This window comes from Xenopus laevis, chromosome 7S, assembly GCF_017654675.1.
Source record: "Xenopus laevis strain J_2021 chromosome 7S, Xenopus_laevis_v10.1, whole genome shotgun sequence".
In the NCBI taxonomy this organism is placed as follows: domain Eukaryota; kingdom Metazoa; phylum Chordata; class Amphibia; order Anura; family Pipidae; genus Xenopus; species Xenopus laevis.
In genome coordinates, this window is record NC_054384.1 from 98,041,664 (window position 1) to 98,062,732 (window position 21,069).

The 21,069-nt window shown below is 43.6% G+C and overlaps 1 protein-coding gene across 2 annotated transcripts in view; it reads left to right on the plus strand.

The window, feature by feature from the left end:
- The first annotated feature begins 7,763 nt into the window (after window positions 1–7,763).
- ttyh1.S (tweety family member 1 S homeolog) overlaps window positions 7,764–21,069 on the plus strand; it is an 88,028-nt gene continuing 74,722 nt past the window's right edge. Inside the window, exon 1 of one of the 2 annotated variants that reach the window (XM_018226929.2) lies at window positions 7,764–8,171. In XM_018226929.2, coding sequence (XP_018082418.1) covers window positions 8,046–8,171 — 126 coding nt within the window. In that variant the 5' untranslated portion in view covers window positions 7,764–8,045. 2 annotated transcript variants of the gene reach the window in all.

The following is a 21,069-nucleotide window of genomic DNA, read 5'->3' on the forward strand; positions in this document are numbered from 1 at the left end:
TGAGGATGCTGACCATACACCGACATGAACGGAGACCTTCCTGTAGAGGAATGACAAGCATTATTATGAGCGAATTCCGCCCATGGGAGGAGATCAGACCAGTCATCCTGGCAGAGGGATACGTGGTTCCTCAGGAACTGTTCCAGGGCTTGGTTGACACGTTCAGCTGCCCCATTCGTCTGCGGATGGTATGCAGACGAAAACTGAAGAACAATTCCCAAGTCTTTGCATAGTGAACGCCAGAATTTGGCAGTAAACTGGGTGCCTCTATCGGAGACGATCTCCACCGGGAAACCATGCAGGCGGAAGATGTACTGGATAAAAAGCTGGGACAACTCCACCGCAGAGGGCAACTTCTTCAGGGGGATGAAGTGGGCCATTTTGGAGAATCGATCAATGACAACCCAGATCACAGTGTTCCCACCAGAGGGTGGAAGTTCGACAATGAAGTCCATGGACAAGTGGGTCCAGGGACGAGAAGGAACCGGCAAAGGCTGTAGTAACCCACTGGGGTGAGAGTGGCTTGACTTAGATGTGGCACAAACATTACAAGCAGCAACAAAGTCCTTCACATCTTTGCGGATATCAGGCCACCAAACCAGGCGTCGTAAGAGTTCAAGAGTCTTAGCTGGACCAGGATGTCCGGCTTGCCTGGAGCAATGGGTCTGTTGCAGGATAGGCAGACGCAGCTCAGGAGGAACAAATGCCATTCCAATGGGTGTATCAGAAGGAGCAGAAGACTGACCAGCCAGGATTTGGTCGGCAAACTGTGGATACAGGGAGGCAATAATCTTGATTGGAGGAATGATTGGCTCTTGTCTCTCAGGAGAGCGATCCACCGGAGTGAAGCTACGAGACAAGGCATCGGCCTTCAGATTCTTGGAGCCTGGGCGATAAGACAAGATAAAATTAAATCGAGAGAAGAAGAGAGCCCACCTTGCTTGTCTGGGGTTTAGCCTCTTGAGGGACTGGATGAACTCGAGATTCTTATGATCGGTGTAGATCTGAACAGGAACCAGAGAACCCTCCAGGAGGTGACGCCACTCTTCAAGGGCAAGTTTGACAGCCAAGAGTTCTCGGTTCCCGACATCGTAGTTCTGCTCTGCGGACGAGAACTTCTTGGAGAAATAAGCACAGGGATGCAACTTCCCATCAGCGGGGTGTCTCTGGGACAGGATAGCTCCGGCTCCGACTTCAGAAGCATCAACTTCGATGCAGAAGGGTAGTTCAGGATTGGGGTGTCGGAGGACAGAAGCGGACATGAAGGCCTCTTTCAAGGACTGAAAGGCTTCAATGGCAGATGGAGGCCACAAGCTGGGTTTACCCCCTTTCCGGATGAGGGCCAGGATAGGTGCAATGCGGGAAGAGAACCCCCGGATGAACTGCCGATAATAGTTAGCAAATCCGATAAATCTCTGGATTGCCTTGGTACTCAGCGGGATAGGCCACTCCCGAATGGCAGACACTTTCACGGGGTCCATCTCAAATCCCTCAGGAGAGATTATGTATCCTAGGAAGGGGATCTTGGACACTTCGAAGACGCACTTCTCCAACTTGGCGAAGAGAGAGTTCTTCCTCAGACGAGAGAGTACCTCCTTCACCTGGGAGCGATGGCTTTCTAGGTCTTTAGAAAAGATCAGGATGTCGTCCAGGTACACGACTACAAACCTTCCTAGGAGATCCCGGAACACATCATTAACAAATTCCTGGAAGACGGCAGGGGCATTGCAAAGGCCGAAGGGCATAACGAGATATTCATAGTGCCCGTCACGAGTGTTGAAAGCCGTCTTCCATTCATCACCCTCACGGATGCGAATGAGGTTGTACGCCCCCCCGGAGATCCAACTTAGAGAATATCTTCGCCCCCTTCAGCTGGTCGAAGAGCTCTACGATCAAGGGCAGAGGGTACCTGTTTTTTACAGTGATTTTATTCAGGCCCCGGTAATCTATACATGGCCGAAGACCTCCGTCCTTCTTCTCCACGAAGAAGAACCCAGCCCCAGCAGGAGAGGTAGAGGGGCGGATAAATCCCCGCTGGAGATTTTCTTGGATATATTCCTTCATAGCGGTAGTCTCAGCAGGAGAGAGAGGATAAGTGCGGCCTCTGGGGGGCATGGCTCCTGGCAGGAGTTCGACAGGACAGTCGTAGGAGCGATGTGGGGGAAGGAATTCCGCAGACTTCTTACAGAACACATCGGAGAATTCCTTATAACAGGAGGGAAGAGACTTTAACTCGGTAGAGGAGATAGTTACCTTCTTGAGGGGTTTAGCAGGAAGGCAATGCTGTAAGCAGAAAGAGCTCCAACGAGAAACCTGCCCTGTTGACCAGTCTATGGTGGGATTGTGCAGGCGCAGCCAGGGGAGACCCAAAACAAGAGGAACAGCGGGACAAGAGATAATAAGAAACGAAAGTCTCTCTTTATGCAAGGCCCCAACCTGCACAGGTAGTTCGCCAGTGGTCATCGTGAGTACAGAGTCCAGGGGTTTATCATCAATGGCAACGATCCGCATAGGAGAATGCAAAGGAAATAAAGGAATTCCCATGTACTTAGCAAAGAGAGCGTCCATGAAGTTACCCCCGGCTCCGGAATCGATGAAAGCATTCCCGAAGATGGTCTTATCAATCAGACGAATCTGAAAGGGAAGGAGAAACCTGTGTGAGTTTTCTTGGGTCTTCTCCTGAAACCAATCACGAGACTTTTGAGTAGTGCCCCCTACATGAGTTACCATAGACATACCTCGGGGTACAAAACTCTTAGCCTTTGCAGGACAGGCATTGGCAAAGTGGGAATGTCCGCCACAATACAGACACAGGCCTGACATCCGTCTGCGGAGTCTTTCTTGTTCAGTGAGGCGAGTTCTTCCCACTTGCATGGGTTCCTCCTGGAGAGAAATGGATGCTTGGGCAGGCGGAGTGACAGGAGCCTGCAGGAGAGGCCTCTGGAAGCGGGGTGCCAACAAGGGTTGAAACTTCCTGACGCGATCTCTCAGGGTTTGATGCTCTCTCAGAAGAGTGTCCACCTTGACAGCCAAGGCGATGAGGTCTTCAACTTGCGTGGGTAATTCACGAGAGACCAGGTCATCTTTGATGCGAAGGGAGAGACCATTATAAAATGCAGTATGGTATGCGTCGTTGTTCCAACGAGTCTCAGCAGCAAGTGTACGGAATTCAATAGCATACTCCGCTACACTGCGACTCCCTTGGCGGATTTGGAACAGACGGGAAGCAGCGGAAGTAACCCGGCCGGGAGCATCGAAGACGATCTTAAATTCTTTGAGAAATGCTTCTGCGTCATCCATCAGTGGGGACTGCTTCTCCCAGTGAGGAGATGCCCACTCGAGAGCCTTCCCTGCCAGACGAGTAATCACGAACCCCACCTTAGCACGTTCAGAGTCAAATTCAGTGGGGTGTAGGGCAAATCGAATCTGGCACTGATTCACGAATCCTCGACAGGCTTGAGGATCGCCATCGTAGAGAGGCGGAGCAGGAATATGAGGACCAGAAGTGGAGGGCTGGGTAGCCATGGCAGCAGCCGCTTGCGGAGGAGGTGCCGGCCGGGGGGTCGCTGGTGTCAACAAGGAGAGCTTTTCCAAGATCGCCTCCAGCGTGAGTCCCACGTAATTCTGCCGGGCTTCATACGCCTCCATGCGGGAATGCAGGCCCCGAAAGGCCCTGCCGAAATCTGGCTGAATTTCTGGCTGAGCTTCCTCAGTGGAATCCATGGCCCGAAAATAATGTCAGGGAACCGGGAGTTCCCTCTGGGGAGTTGTCCGGATATAGGAGGAAGCCCCTCAGGAGGGATCAGGATCGTGGTATCCAGGGATTCAGCCGAAGGGATAATAAAGTTCAGGCAATAGGTCAAAAGGCAGGCAGAATATAAACAGAGTCCAAAGTCCAGGCAGGGGGTCAACAACAAGAGATCAATCAATAGAATACTCAGGGGAAACGGGAACAGCAACTGGGAACCCAGGAATCTAATCAGGAACAAGATCCTATTTTCGGGCGCCATCTTGGCGCCTCAGGCGTCCTTTTAAAGGGGATTTTTGGCGCCCTTGCGTCGGCGTCCGCACGTCTTCGACCGACGCGCTGCGCCTGCGTCCGTCGCGCCGCTGTGACGTCTTCGCGCCTGCGCACTTGCGCGCAGGCGTCTCTGCGCCGGCGCCGCTACCCACGTGGCGGCCATGGGCGCCGCCATTTTGGGAGCGGCGTCGGAAGGGGTAGTTGCGCCGCCCGGAGCTCCTGGTCCTGCTCCGGGCGGCGATCGTGACACTAGGGCACAGATTCATAGTTGTTATTCGTTCAGAGCCATCATCTCCCACAAAGTCTTGTAGGGGCACAATGACATGCATCATCAGTTACAAAGCTTTACCAGAATAATTTCCCCCAGTAAATGAATATGCTGTATGCATCTTATGCATCATTTAGCACTATAGAAGACATTAATAATAGAACTGCTTTCTGGAGAATGGGTGTTCAGCAAAAGACCTGGGTGTCATCAATGAATGTGCCTAAATTGCCAGACTTGCTTCTTAACCATCCTGATCTGTGTGTGCACTTTTAATTACAATTATACAATTATAGCTTTAAAGGGGCCCTAAAGTCTAAAATAGAATAAGGCTGGAAATGCTATATTTTGTATACTAAACATAAACATGAACTTACTGCACCACAAGCCTAATCAAACAAATAATTTATGCTTTCAAAGTTGGCCACAGGGGGTCACCATCTTGTAACTTTGTTAAAGGAGAAGGAAAGCTCCAAGACAGTTTATTGCCAACAGATTAGCCACAATAGTGCAAGCTAGAACGCTATGTTTATTCTTCAGAATGCTTTACCATCAGGGGCGCGCCGCCAATGAGGCGAGCTGAGACGCTCGCCTCAGGCGGCAACGCCGAAGCAGTTTCCAGGGGCGGCAAAAAGCCGCTCCTGCACCTTTAAGTGCCGAATTTCCGGTTTTTAAACCGGAAATTCGGCTTTACTAATGCGAGAGAGCGCAATTGCGCTCTCCGCATTAGTGTTCCTGCCTCCCCTCCCGACAAGTTAGTCGGCGAGGGGGGGCGGCATTGCAGGAGCCGCCTCAGGCGGCGCTTAGGTCTGAATCGGCGCTGTTTACCATACCTGAGTAAACAGCTCTAGACACTGTCTCTGTTTGTTTAGGATAGAAGCTGCCATATAAGCTTGGTGTGACATCACTTCCTGTGTGAGTCTCTCCCTGCTCACATACAGCTCTGAGCTCAGATTACAGCAGGGATGGGAGGAGGGAGGGGAAGAGGAACAAACTGAGCATGCTCAAGCCCTGCCCTTGAGGTTGTTGCTGAAAACAGGAAGTCTGATACAGAGGCCCATGTGTTCACAATAAAAGGAAAGAAATGCTGTGTTTCTTTTGACAGAGGACTCAGAGCAGCATTACTTTGAGAGTTTACTGGTGTATTTATACCTTTCTGATAAAGCTTACTTAATTTTAGTCTTTCATTCTCCTTTAAACATCTTTGCAAGACTAAGACTGTGCACATGCTCAGGGTGGTCTGGGCTGCAAAACAGCACAAGTCAAATAATATCTGCCAGAAGCCGATACTGCAAGACTGATTAATAATCAGAATATACAGACTGCACTGGGTCCTGTGTTGTCATGTAATCTAATGTGGATTTTATAGTTTTTGTATTGTTTGATAAAAAATTTTTTCTCCAACTCTGCAGAATCAGTGGCTGCATCAAAACAATCCACCAAATGGAATCCCAGTTTATCTGTTTAAATCTGGCTCCATGATCGTTGTCCCTAAAGCTGAAGTTGAAAACAGTAATGTGGATGTAAAGGCAAAAATAAAATTCAATACAAATCGCTACACAGTCGCCGACTGCTCTACAGGGAAACAAACAAAGCTGCTTGAGTTCTGCATGGCTGGGAAGTAAGACAAGGGCTCCCCCTGCTGTTCATAAGTATGATTGTTTCCCTGCAGAGCAGTTAGGGACCTAAATATAATTTGAAGAATGAACAATATATAGCGTCATTACTATCACCTCCACGTAAGGTCACTGTAGAGAGGTTTGGGAGTAGTGATGTGCGAATTTATTTGCCAGGCATGCATTCGCTACTGCAAAAATTTGGCATGGAAAAAATTGACTGAGGAATGGAGGGGAGGGAGTGGGACCTGCAGAGCTCAGAGTTGATCTTATAAATTTATTTATTTATTTATTTATATCCACAAGCCAGTCTGCCAGTTTCTCTTATTTGTTTATATTTATTTATATTGGCACCGAATGATTTCACATATAGAAACTTATGCAATGAGAAGGGAACAATGATTTGCTGAGTGAATAATATGTATTTGTAGCTCCTTTAATCCCGTGGTTAGCATTTATTCATGTGAGTCAGCTTCTGCAATTTAAACCCTTCCTGCCCTGACTGAGGTGCAAAGATGTCACAATGGAATCAGGATGATAAAACTAAAGTTCAGATGTAAATGGCAAACCATGCAGTAATATAGCCCATGCAGTGGTGTCACTACCGTACAGCGCCACTGTTGCTGGTTCTCGCACAGAGTGAGCGTGCATTAGGCACTTTTTTGCAGGGGGATCAGACTGTAGTTATGCTACTGAGCCCATGTATGGCTACCTTTAGCCTCTCCAAACAAGAAAATCACCCTCCGCCTATGGAGACAGTGGAATTTTGGTGGGAAAAACAACTGCATGCGTCTGCATCCGACAGTTGTGTCGCATTGGGCGAATGCTGCAACACCATCAGATTTTTGTATTTCTTGCCTTGTTTCCCGTCGCATCCGTGGGCGTTTTGTTGCCCAGCATCAGATCCGACAGAAGTGCATGGAAATCACCTGTGTAGTTCTACCCTAATGGTGCACAGTGTTACATGCCAAGATCAGATAAAATCTGACCCACAAAATCTGATCAAACGCTCCTGTGTAGTTTTGTGTCTAAGGGAGGAACTCCATGGACGATTTTGGAGTGATCGGATTCAGATCGGATGCAACAGAAATAAGGTAAGTGAATGCATTGTCGGATGGTGGCACAGCATTGATCCGACGTGATGCGACTGTCGGATGCAGATGCAGCGACACCATCCGACAATGCCATTACTTACCTTATTTCTATTGCATTCACTGTGACGCCTGCTGCATTTTTGTGCAGCGCGGGGAAATCGTCCATGTAGTCCTATCAAAAATAAGGGCTACCTCTGATTTTTTAGCTGCAATTCTGCCTTCAAAGGTGGTGGTAGGTCCAGGGTTCCCCTGCGTCACAGACTAGTGCAACACAATAGCGTTTGGCACCAAAACACAAAGGCGCAAGGAGCAGCCTTTGACACAAGTACCTTTAATCAATGTGCTTAACTTGTTCAACAACATTTTAGTGCAACTTTGTTATAAATGACTGACCCCCTACTGTCCTCTGCCAGACCCTTTTTTCATGCAATGGAATGCTAGCTTACTACGGAACTAGGCGACGCTGGGATGTGGAATTTCTATATTTACTCAGCAACAAAAGACAAATCATAGTTATCCCAATAATTCAAGTCGTTCTTTAAAATTGCACCTGCTCCTCATACAGTGTTCCATAGCCTCCTGCTGCTGATAGCCCAGCTCCTTCTCAACACTGGCCTTTGTCAGACATATTTTACAAGACACTGAGTAAAAGCATAAATAGACCCAAGAGACAAATTAATTAAGAGTGCATTTAGTCAGCACCACCAGGGGGTGCTCCTGTCCTCCCATTACTCTGCCTTTGTGTGTGTAATTCTCACAGTGGCTGAATGGAGAGAGATAGCTCTGCTTGTTTTCCTCCTCCCTCTCCTTCTTTTCTATGTTTGCCATAAGCAATTATTCTCCAGACCCCTCAGTTCCCACCATGCCTACTGCACGGAGTCTCTGCTAACAGGATGAATTGAAAACACCAAGAAAGGCAAAATCAAGAAGCCACCAGCGAAGAACGTCCAAGAGCCAGAAGGCTACTGTCTTAGTTTTTGCATTTTTTCATAGATATATATTTTTCTTTTTATTTCTTATATATATTTATTCGTGGCCGTGAAGGAGCCATGAGCACTAGTCATGGGTACCGGGCATCGTGGTGGACCTACATACTGCACCAGGTCCCGCACACAAATTTCCAGTTCGAAGTGGTGGACAACCAGTTTGCCCCCCAGGAATGGTCCTATCAGCAGGTAAGGTGCATGCTGGGGAATGAGAGAATTGAGTGGCAGAACAGGGGAATGATCACATACAGCAGGTGGATTGGGTGGGCAGAATTGCAGCTGACACAGGGGTAGGATGTGCATTCTGCAGATAAAGCACTAGGATGAGATATGCTCTTACAGTCACCATTATGGCATTCACAAAATACTCGACATTTGATTTATTCAGGGGATTTCTCAACGAAAGGCAGAAAATGGCTATTGTTAAAAGCCATTGTGTGGGTGTGTTAATAATAAAAGCAACAGGGCAATAAAGTTTTGATCTTCGAAAGACAAAGAGCCTCTGGCATTCAGAATTGCTGCTGTACTACATCTCCCAGTAACCCCTCTGCAGCTCACGCTGATGGTAGTCATTGTTCTGCCAACAAGTTGCCTATACCAATTTTTTTTTGTTATCATTGCAATAACTACACATGGATGTTGTATGTGTGATAGAAGGAAATGTTTGGATAGGCTTTTTTATGTGATTACCCATATTACTTGTGTCACATTGGTATATATGAATATATAACGCCTTTGTGTGGGAGGCAGCAGCCATAGTAGAGAGTTACATAGTTATCTGATAATACAAGTATATGATCTATTATCCAGAATGCTCAGGACCTAGGTTCTGGGGTTTTCTGGATAAAGGGTCTTTCCATAATCTGAATCACCATACTTTATGTCTGCTACTGATCATTTAAACATTAAATAAACCAATAGGATTTTTGTGCCTCCAATATGGATTCGTGCAGTTTAGTCATCATCAAGTACAAAGTACTGTTTTATTATTACAGAGAAAAAGTATTAAAATGATTTGCTCTCTGGGAGCCTTTCTGAAATGTTGAACTTTCTGTATTATTGGTTTCCAGATAGGGGGCCCAATACCTGTAGTACATCCAGTACAATCCCTTCCTGAGATCAGGACGTGACTAGTGATGCTCTGGAAGCCAAATATCCCCAACTGTAACTCTTGCTAATGTGACATCAATAGGGGACTCCTGCTTTTCTAAGTTCCATGGACTGTATGACTTGATTTGTATATATGTATGCAAATCCAAGGAACTGTAGCACACTGATCCAGTTTTTAAGTTGCAAAAGTGATTTATTTGCTCTTAGGGTAAGGTCACACTGAGCGTTTCGGGGAGATTTAGTCGCCTGGCGACTAATCGCCTCGTCTTTGCAGCGACCAATCTCCCCGAACACCTTCCCTCACTCTTGCGCTGGCTAGAATGAAAAATCGCCGGTACTAAGCACACGCGGCGAATCGATTAGTCGCCAGGCGACTAAATCTCCGAAACACTCAGGGGCAAATTCACTAAGCGCCGAAGCGCTGAACGCTAGCGTTAGTTCGCTAGCGTTTGTCATTTTCGTTACTGCCCAAATTCACTAACGAACGCTGGCGTAGTTTGTTTGTTACGCCTGACGAATTTTCGCTAGCGACGTAACTACGCAAATTCACTAACTTGTGCAGTGTACTGAACGCTACCTTTTACGCTAGACTTCCTTCACCCCCTCAGACCTGGCGAAGCGCAATAGAGTAGATAGGGATTGTTTCAAAAAAAGTCAACATTTTTTCTAAGTCCCAAAAAACGCTGGCGTGTTTTCTACATTATGGGTGATAGGCTGAAAAAGATCGAAAATTTTTTGGGGGCTCCCCTCCTTCCCCCCTACATTTCCTGACTCATGGCAACTTACCTAGACAGTGGGCACATGTGTAGGGCAAAATAAAATTTTTATTTGCTGATTTGAAGGTTTTCTAGGCATTTGTAGTGCTGATACGTATTCCTCCATTGAAATTTGAATTTGGCGCCGTATGCAAATTAGCCTTCGCTAGCGTAACTTCGCTTTACATAGCGAATCAACGCTAGCGCAACTTCGCAACCTTACGCTACCCCTGAGCGCAACTTCGGATTTTAGTGAATTTGCGGAGCGCTGGCAAAACTACGCCTGGCGAAGTGCGGCGAAGTGCGGCGAAGTTGCGCCTGGCACAACTTCGAATCTTAGTGAATTTGCCCCCAAGTGTGACCTTACCCTTAGTAGACAAAGTAAGGCAACAAAGGTTGCCTTATTTTGTCTACTAAGAGCCAATAAATCACTTTTGCAACTTAAAAACTGGATCAGCGTCCTACAGTTCCTTGGATTTGCTTATGATTTGCTGTGACCCTGAGTCTTATAGACTTTTTAGCACCTGATACCCAAGGGGGTATTTTTAATAGGTAGAGCTCTCTCATTTTGTGTTGATTTGTATGGATGACATCATCAGGTTAACAGAAAGTTTGCAGGATATTCGGTTCAAGTCGGAGGGCGGGTTGTACAGGAACCATATAAAGAGCTGCTCTTACCAACTCAGAGGAGACTTTGTTGTATTACTAGAGCCATTTCACTCTTAAGGGGGAATGTAATTTAAAATTGCAAGTGATGTTTAAAATAGCGTTTTTACAAATGTTTAGCGCTGCTCGCAATGTAAAAATAATTTGTTGGCAAATAGGACATTGCTGAGCAAAGGAAACACCTGCTCTTTGGGTTATGATAAATATTTAGTCTGAAAATTCACTTTTTGATTCCCCCATTACTGTCTAATGAAGTTATAGTGATTTCCCATGTGGCATGTGTAAAGTATCTTTACTTTGATGTGTGCAAATATGTGTTGAACTGTCGGTTTTTGTTATTCCATTTCATTTAATGGAGGGGATCCAGTTGCTCCCTGGCATCTCATGTATAATGTGTGCCGAATGCAAACAAGATCCTATTTCGTCCCAATGTTGTGTTGTGCTAGAATGCATTAGCCTAGAGGCAGTCTCTGCTCTACTTTTGCAAATGGATATGATTTTATTTTGATCGTTGCTCTACTAGGAAAAAAAAAACGTATGGATTATTAACACCAAGAAGCTTACTGGAACAAACATATACACAACGGGGCCCATTTACTTAGCTTGAGTGAAGGAATAGAATAAAAAAAACTTCAAATATTTTTTTGGCTACTTCGACCATCGAATTGGCTACTTCGACCTGCGACTTCGAATCGAACGTTTCGAACTAAAAATCGTTCGACTATTCGACCATTCAATAGTCGAAGTACTGTCTCTTTAAAAAAAACTTCGACCCCCTAGTTCGCCACCTAAAATCTACCGAGGTGCAATGTTAGCCTATGGGGGAGGTCCCCATAGGCTTTGTAACAATTTTTAGGTCAAAGAAAAATCGTTCTATCGATGCATTAAAATCCTTCCAATCGAACGATTCGAAGGATTTAATCGTTCGATCTATTTGCAGTAAATCCTTCGATATTCGAAGTCGAAGGATTTACAGTCGGCAGTCGAACATCGAGGGTTAATTAACCCTCGATATTCGATCCTATGTAAATCTGCCCCAACAGCATTGTTTTATGAAATGCTGTTTGTCAACAATTGGATTTCAATTTAGTTTATATTTTACAAATTCTAGTAATTTGGCTTTTGGCTGCAGTCCCAATGACTTTTCCTCTCCTGATAAATTGCCTTTATGCATTATTTTTTATTATGAATTCATGTTATTTGCTTATTATTATGCTGCGCTGCTAACTTTCTGTAGTGCCATATTTGTGGCACAGCAAATTAAAGAGATACTGACGCAAGCAATTGTTACTTTTTAACATCCATTGTAACATTGTATTTGCATAATATTTATAATTTGCCGGAAAAGTATAAGCCTTAAGTTTTTGCATTTCCTATCTGATCCTCCATATTTCTCTATGAGAGGGCTGCCATATTTGTGCATCTGTAGTCTGTTAATTTTAGGAACTAGAACTGACAGGTTGAGAAGGGACAGTCAGGTTGGCAAAACTGTCAGGTTTAGAAACTATCACTAGCAGCCCTCAATTACTTACAAAAGCAGCCCCATCAAACAAAAATGATCAACATGATCTATAGGTAACTTTTAGGGGCACATTTACCTAGGGTCGAATATCGAGGGTTAATTAACCCTCAATATTCGACCATGACAGTAAAATCCTTCGACTTTGAATATCAAAGTCGAAGGATTTACCGCTATTCCAACGATCGAAAAAATAATCGTTCGATTGAATGATTAAATCCTTCTAATCGAACGATTCAAAGGATTTTAATCCATCGATCGAAGGATATTCCTTCAATCAGAAAATTGTTAGGAAGCCTATGGGGACCTTCCCCATAGGCTAACATTGGCCTCGGTAGGTTTTAGTAGCGAACTACGAACTAAGAATTTTTTAAAGAGACAGTACTTTGACTATCGAATAGTCGAACGATGTTTAGTTCGAATCGTTCGATTCAAAGTCGAAGGTCGTAGTCGAAGGTCGAAGTAGCCCATTCGATGGTTGAAGTAGCCAAAAAAACATTCGAAATTCGAACTATTTTTTCTCTATTCCTTCACTCGAGCTAAGTAAATGGGCCCCCCTAATGTACTTTAATATTTTGAAAAGAAATTTTTTAGTGTCAGTATCACTTTAAACTTTGGCCTGCAGAGCTGATGATTTCAAAATCTCACTCTAATGGCGTCTCAAGCTGAGCTTTGAGGCGTATCTAGAGAAGCAAATATGTGTTTTTTTCCCCTGGCACTGCTCCAAGCCTCCCAGAGGGTAAGCTCCACAGTTTTGGGTCATGGTAGGATCTAAGGGTTAGGCAGAAGAAGGCACGTGTCTAGTGTGCAGCAATGAGGGCACAGGGTCCTACCCTTATGTCCAGCCATCTGTAACTACATCAGCTCTACAAGTGGAGGGGGAAGGATCCATTGCGAGTTGCCCAGCGGGGTTGGGGAGGGGGTGGATGCCATGGTAGGACAATTTATTGAGGGCACTGTAGATGGCCCCTAGTACATGTTGATGCATCTCCTATCCACTAATCCCGACTATTGATGGTTGAATAATTTCGGCAGGCGTGAAGTAGTTGAGAATTTCTGCGTTTTTCTACTGGCGAATAAATTCGCAAAACTGCTGCGGATATTCGCCAGCGTCAAAAAGTTTAGGACGTGCGTCGGAAAAGTCAATCTTGTAAAAATGGTCACACAACATTATTAGGATGCCCTAATAGTCAGAATTGACACGGGCGGCAAAATTGACACAGGCACCAATATTCGCATTTCACAAATTTCTCGTTGTTTTGCGAATTTTGCTTGAAATTCAAGGAATTTTTCAGCGAACTGAAATGGGTCAAATTCGCCAATCACTAATCCCGACTGAAAACAGCAATGTATATAATAATGTACCAGCACAATTTTTTAGGCGTACATACTGTATTTTTGATTTTGTTATAAAGCCCATAACAGGCCATATGATTTTAGAGTGAAAAGCTGTAGAACTGATTACTGTCTCTTTATAAATCTTCTGCTCAAGTGAAAGCCTCAAGGGCCTAACAGAACTGACAGATCTGAGATATCCCTGCTGAGGGCTGCATCTGTAGGATTTTGTATATGGAAAGAAGCCAGAAGGGCTTTGCTGGGGGGTGGGTTATAATACGCAGGTGGTGCTGAGCACAGGTGGTTATGTCTTAGGAACAGGTGGATCTGTCAGAAGGACTGAGCTTCTCGTGGATCCACCAAAGCCAACGGCAGCCTCCACAGTTAAAGATAAAAAAAATGATCAAAGCACAAGCAATATGATTTAATATGAGTTAATTTTATATAATATTTTAAAATGCTTTACCATGAAGATTTATCCATTTCTGCTTTAAGAGTTCATTATTGAAAGCCAACCAATCTGTTTCCTAACACAAGTCTAGCCTCTGTTTATTCTGTCCGTCAGTCCTGATGTTGTATTCATTCACAAAAACCTCCAGTATACAAAGCAAGCCCTTGTTGTTCTTTCTAGCAAGCTCAACAGTTTAGCTACTGGGTAGAGTGATACAATGTTCACCTCCATTGCTTAGGAAATTCGTCTCGGTCAATGTTACATACCCATAATGCAGCATTTGTCCCCATAATTCCAGCATGACTATTGCCGTGAGCTGTGTCTGCCATGATTGAACCCCAATGGGGGTTATTTATCAAAGTCCGAATTTATCTCAATATTTTCTACTACAAACTCCGATCAAATCCGCTCAGGTTTTTTATGCCTATTTATTATTACATTTTCCTGAAAATTTGCTTTGCGTGAAGAAATCTGATTTTCAAGATTTTTTCGGATTTTTACATCCGATTTTCAAAATTTTTTTGAAATTTTCACCCTAAAACTCTGAAAACTTTGGGGTATTGCACGAAAACCAGCGCACGTCAAAAAATCATTGGGAATTCTCCCATTGACTTATATGCATCCTCGACAGGTCTGAGATGTCGGATTTTCAGATTCAGACTTTTCCAACTTTGGGGTTTAATAAATTTCCGAAAAATTTGTGATTTTTTAAAAGTCCGATTTTATAAAAAAAAAACCAACACAAATTCTTCGTGATTTTTGCATTCGAAGTTTACTAAATAACCCCCTAAGTGTCAAAACGGGTGCTGTGTCCCATCAAGAGTGTGATTTTTAATAACAGCATTTATATCCAATTAACTGGTGCACCTACTGAAGCAATCCAATGGATGGAGGCTTCAGGGTTCCCCAGGGTCAATAAGTGCAGTTGCAAATCATTTTTTAGAAGAGGCAGAATGGAGGCAAATGTGTTGAAGTGCAGGAGAATGTTTGGGCTCAAGTACCCTAATTCTTTGTATCAATATGCGTTTTTTTTTACTTGTTCTACCTGTTTTCTTTCTAACCAGAGCAAGGAAAACTACACATAAAACCTTTAAATACAGATGGGAAAAATTATATTAGGTTATATTGATCCCACCATGCTGTTGTCTATGCTATCCTCAACTAATATATTGCTAGCAGCCCAGTGAAGGGATTAAGAACCATATTAAATGTATATTTAAATGCCAAGGATCAAGGACCTATGTTCTGCAAGTACACAGTCCAGTGTGGTGCACCACCATTGTCATGAACCAACACAGCAAGTTGCAACGTTGCTTAATGAAGCAGAATAGGGTCGACTAATTGTATTTGTTTAATATGGAATTACTACACACATAAATATGTGTTGATGCCACATCAGTTTTGACTTCTTATCCATCAATGAAGCATCTTATTGCTTTACATTGTGTTTTGTGCAGCTTAAAAGCAGAGGAGGTTAGAACTTAAACTAAGTTCACATATGACGAACGACTCATGTAGTGTTCATGCACCATGCCAACGCTGAAGGAATGCAGCTATATGTTCTTCTCCTAGATGGTGCTTGGAAGCCTCAGTCTCTGTGTGATGTCAATAGAAGTGGGTCAACCTTCAAGCAAAGCATTAGAGTAGGAGGTCAGCAGTGCTCCAGCATGGCTGCACTATTACTCACTGAATTCATTAGTGACTTCCATTTATGTTATTTTCCACTGCAGAGTGCACATTGCCCCAGACAGATACAGAGGCAGATAGAGACGGTGGGCAGATAGATAAAAGATATAAGAGAGAACGAGAAAAAGAAACGAGTGCTATAAGAGAGAGACAGTAAATGAAAGATTTTAAAGTATAGTTCCAACACCAAGAATGGTTCTCCTGATGTTTAGGGTGGGTCTCCATGTTTCTGCACCAAAAGCAGTTCCAGTGAGAACTCATATAGCTGGTAATATAATAAATAGTGATCTCTATGTCATGTAACTGCAGTCAGTATAATAGAACCCGCAACCATAATAACTATCCTGTTTCACAGGTTAAGAAGGGCCAGAGGATATCGGGTATTTCAGACAGGTGTGGTCAGGTTACATGTTTTCATGAACTGATCTGCCTGAGTATCAGTGGTGAGATACACCTGTTAGAGATTTTTTTCACTTTGAACAAAATCTTGGGAAAAAATCTCAACTGCAGGTGTCCAGTGCTTGGATGAATCCCTGTTTCTAACATCCCCTCATGCAAAGGTTGGGTTCCATAGAGCAATGGCACACGTTTTGGTGCATCACAATTGCACGGGATGCATCTGCACCTGGGGGGCACAATTACACTGGAACTGTAAGGTAATAGCTGCATTCTGGTATTTGGTATATTTTCTTTGAAGAGGTGGTTAACTTTTAGTATATTTATTAGTTATAGAATGGCCAGTTCTAAGCAACTTTTCAACCGGTCTTCATTATTTATTTTTTATAGTTTTTGAATGGTTTGCCTTCTTCTTCTGACTCTTTCCAGCTTTCAAATGGGGGTCACTGACCCCATCTAAAAACAAATGCTCTGTGGGTCAACATATGTATTGTTATTGATACTTGTTATTACTCATCTTTCTGTTCAGACCCTCTCCTATTCACATTCTAGTCTCTTATTCAAATCAATGCATGGTTGCTAGGGTAATTTGGACCCTAGCAACCAGAAATTGCAAACTGGAGAGCTGCTGAATAAAAAGCTACATAATAAAACCACAATTGATAAAAAATGAAAACCAATTGCAAATTGTCTCAGAATATCACTCTCTATGTCATACTTAAAGTTAGCTCAAAAGTGAACAACCCCTTTAATGCTTGCCTGTAGTGATGGGCGAATTTCTCCTATTTCGCCACGAACGAAAAAGAAATTTGCAAAATGGGTGCTGGCGACATTGAACATCCATTAAAATCAATGTGCGTCTGTTAATGTGTAAATTTTTGCGGCGAATTTAAACACTGAAATTTTCCACCTGCCGGATAATTTCGCCCATCACTACTTGCCTGACTCCAAAAATTACGCCATCAATTTACACCACCTTAGACCCAACCAATTGAAGTCAATGAGACAAGTTCAGGCAGAGAACAAATTCCGGTGTTAAAGAATTGTAGAAAGTGGCAGCACTCGGTGAAGAATCATTTGTACCATTGATCATTTGGTTAAAGGGGAAGAGGAAAATGATGGAAAGAGTTAAGCAAATGGAGTGGGTGAGTGAGAGGAAATCATTGTAGGAGGGTGAGATGGGAGAAGAGAGAGAAATTATGGCATTTAATTTCAAGGTTGGCTTAGCAAGAAGAGTTTAAAGAAAAGTGTTTCCAATTTCTCTTCTACAATCTAGTTTCCTCATGTTCTTCGGGGAATCGACATATTTTTACAGCAGCATTATTGGGCCACTGGCAGCTAAGTAACATCCAGCAGCAGCTGTCTTCATCAACAAGATATTTATTCAGAGTAACAAGCAGGGGATCCAAAAGACGGGTGGATGGGAGCAATGGCATAACTTGGCATGACCGTTCCCCATATTTGAGAGGGTTAGCAAGTGATCTGTTGAGCACAGCTGCCAGGCACAGCTGTCATTCAGAAACAGCACATTCAGGGGTTCTGTTGAAAAACAGCTTAAAATGGGTATATTTCCAATAAAGCCTGAGAGTACCAGTTGTGTTGAGGGACATTTAGAGATGTGTATATGTGTATGTATATGTACAGTATATGTTGGGTGCTGATGGGTTCACTTCCCTTGGTTAGTTTAACTGTATGCTTTTGTTCATGACCATTGTATAGACCCTGAGGTTTAGATTTGTTTCCCCTGTATTTGGACACCTACATGGTCCTTTGATTCACCCAGGCAGCTATGTCGCTTTTCTTGGGTCCATTGTAGTTCAAGGTTTGCCCAGTATGTGGCAAAAAAAGTTTAAAAGGGAGAGCACACATGTGCTCAGGGCTCTCTTCCTGGATCCCACCTTGCGGGGAGGCGGGTACAGGAGAGGGTCTGGACAGTATCAGGGCCCACGTTAGGTCAAGTTTATTTAGTGGTAGGAGTTTATGTTATAGGCACTCTAGGATGAAAGCTAGTGGCAGATTATTTTAGCAAGCAGCTTTCTGGCTCCAACAAGGAGAGTAGTTGGGGTTAGCACCCTTAGGTGATCAAGCCACCAGAGTGGGTGAGCTCAGGAGCAGGAAAAGTGCCAAGGAGCAAGAAACCCCATGGGATCCCTAGTGCTGGGGAAATCAGGAACACTACCCATTGTGAGGGTCTACTGGCAATATCAGAAACTGTGAAAGTGTGGGCTGTGATTGTAGTTGGAGAGCTATACTGCCTGACTGCTGTGAGCCATATCATCAGCCGTTGTGCAATTAATAAGTTATTTGTTTGAAGCAATTAACCTGGACTGCTGTTACTTTCAGCCTGAGCGATCTTTGCACCAGGAGACACCCAGGATCCACCTGAGGGTAAGATGTTTAAAGGGGCCACTACACACTGCTGAGAGCTGAAGGGAGTTGCCCATAGCCTCACAGTGCCCCGAATACACTGGTAGCAAGTAACACTATTTCCACACATCTTGGGCTCACCCACGGGTGTACAACACCTTGTTGAAAATAGCTTTCTACAGTTCATTTTTCTTGAGATATTCTTGAGGTGGAACAAGAATGAGCTTAGTTTTGGGGTGATGATAGAATTAATGTATTAGACGGGTGTGAATGGTTGGCACATTTTAATGTAGGATAATCTCTATAAAGTCTCTATTGTAAAGACTAGTGCATTTGAAATAATTCTACATTATAAGGATAAACCTGGAAAAGGCACAGCCATTCTGGATGTTGGACAATCCTGTTGGCTCCATAGTTTTTTTAAATCAAGACAGGCCCACAACATACTTTAGGCTATAAATGCTTACAGTTTAAGCCTGGTTGTTGCAATTGTCATTTCTGTTCCAACAAAAAGATTCTCAAAATAATACATAATGCCTTTTTATAGATTGTCTGTTGGGATAGAGAATAGTGTGGATTGGTAATTTCTGATTCTATTCTGTTCTTGGTACCCAGGCAGAAGGGAGTTAATAGGTTTTTATAAGGGCAGTGGTTGTCTTACATTAAAGGGCCAACTTAAAACAAGGTTACAGATATGCAAAAACATTACTGTGTCGTCCAATAGTCAACAGTTCCAAAAACATATTGGGGAGTAGTGGTAAATTCAGAATTTTATCTTAATTCACCTTCCAGTTGGGCTTTCTATAATAACTTATAGGCATTATTCCCTATATTTTCTTTTGTTCAATGAAAATCTCACACTGTAAAATGAGTGCTGAGAATATGACTCATAAAAGTCACTTTCTACTTTGTAATGCTGAACTATGCCTGTAGGAGACAGTGAGGGCGATGACCTTGTGGAACTCAGAGGAGAATCTGAGCTCATCCTTTGCGCAACAAATATATACACCAAGAGCGAGTGGGTGTTTCTCAGTGTGACTTCATGTAAATTGCATCTCTCAAGGGTTCCTCAAGGCTATAATTCCAGCCCAAACAGCATGGATGCTATTTTTATTTGCTTTCATCTTTAGATGTTTGTTTACATTCCTCCCACTTTGTTTTTAAGGCTGATGGCTACGTCTAAGAAAGACTCATAATGCTACCCAAGATTAAGTTTACCAGTCGTGATTGGATCTTAGAATTTCTTTAAACTTGGCAATTGAACAATTTTAAACCATATTGCCCAACCATCATACAAGTTTCCTATAACTTATGAAATTCTGTAGCAGCAAGATGACATTTTGAAGTCATGAAAACAGGTCTGTTGATGTCTGTCTTCAGCATGTGTATAAGGCAGTTGTAATATCCTGCCTGGAGTTGAACCAGTGACCCAGTGTTTTCATGCTGTCTGTATTGCCTCTACTCCAGATGAGCAGACAGCTAAGGTCCTGGTTCACTGCTATTGTGGTCTTTGTATTTGCAAGTAGTCATTGCTTCTTTCACCTGTTGCTAATCTGGTCACAATCGAACTGTGTAAGCCATTAGACTAACTATATAACCCCCTGCTTTGCACTGACTCACTGCCCAATTTAGGTCTCATCTGAGAAAGTTCCTGGGTGTGCTCTTGATCTAATTTACTGTTCCTGACCTTGCCTGTCCTTGACCCTTGCTGATTCGCTGCCAGAACAGAGATTGCCTGATTACTGACTATTCTTCTGGATCCTGATTCTGTACTGCGCTGTTTGATCAGTTACTTACCCCAGCCTGTTCCACGACTATGCTTAATCTTTCCTCCTGTAACATGCTCTGATTCCCTTGCCTGCTCAGTACCCTTGTCTTTGTGCTCTCACTTTAAGACCTGTTGCATCCGAGTAGCAAAGGGCTCCTCCTGACGTGAAAAGGGTCTGTTATAGGAAGAAGCATAAGCCATAACCTGAACCTTGGTGTCTGGTCTGGGTTTTGGGATTGTTACTCAACTCAGATGGACCACATTTCACACCTCCCTCCTTCTTGCCATGCAATTTGATTACTTGGCTATAGGGGCTCAACAATATTATTGGTAAAGTTTGTCCTTGCCCATTTGTGGCTGAATGTCATGAGATAAAAAATGGCTGGACATGAATGGTCAGATTACCTATACATGTTTATACAGAGTCCAACTTGGCTACTTTCGAACACGTAAGTCAATTGGTCTCTATATTGGGCAAAACAATGGCCTCCCTGAAAAATCATCAATCAAAAAGACTAGAGAATGCAGTCTGGCAAGAACAGCAAGGCCATGGATGCAGTACTCAGCCAATAGGTGTGCATGGATCCCATGTGTGGTCCTCTCATTGGCAATCCAATCAGTCCTGTTTTGCTCACCAATTTGGGAATCTTGGTGTGGAGTGGTAATGAAGTGGCATTAATTTATACCAAGGAGTTTTTGGTAATTACCAATACCAGTGCTACGCAATATGTTGGCGCTATATAAATACATGTTAATAATAAATACCCCCTCCAATAAAAGGCACTAAATCAGCATCCCAGGGTGCTAGACCTATGGCACCCAAACTAGTACCCACATGACATCATTGTATATGTGTAAAAACCTTCAGCCATTTCTCAATAGCCTTTATTATGCCACACTTTCTAGAAATTCTAGAAATACATGGGTCCTGATTTGTAACAAGAGGTTATTTATTTGATCACAATGCAAATATGTAGCATTAGGGGACCGTTACAGTTGGGTATGGTTTTTCTTTGGAAGTTGCTTTGCTCAAA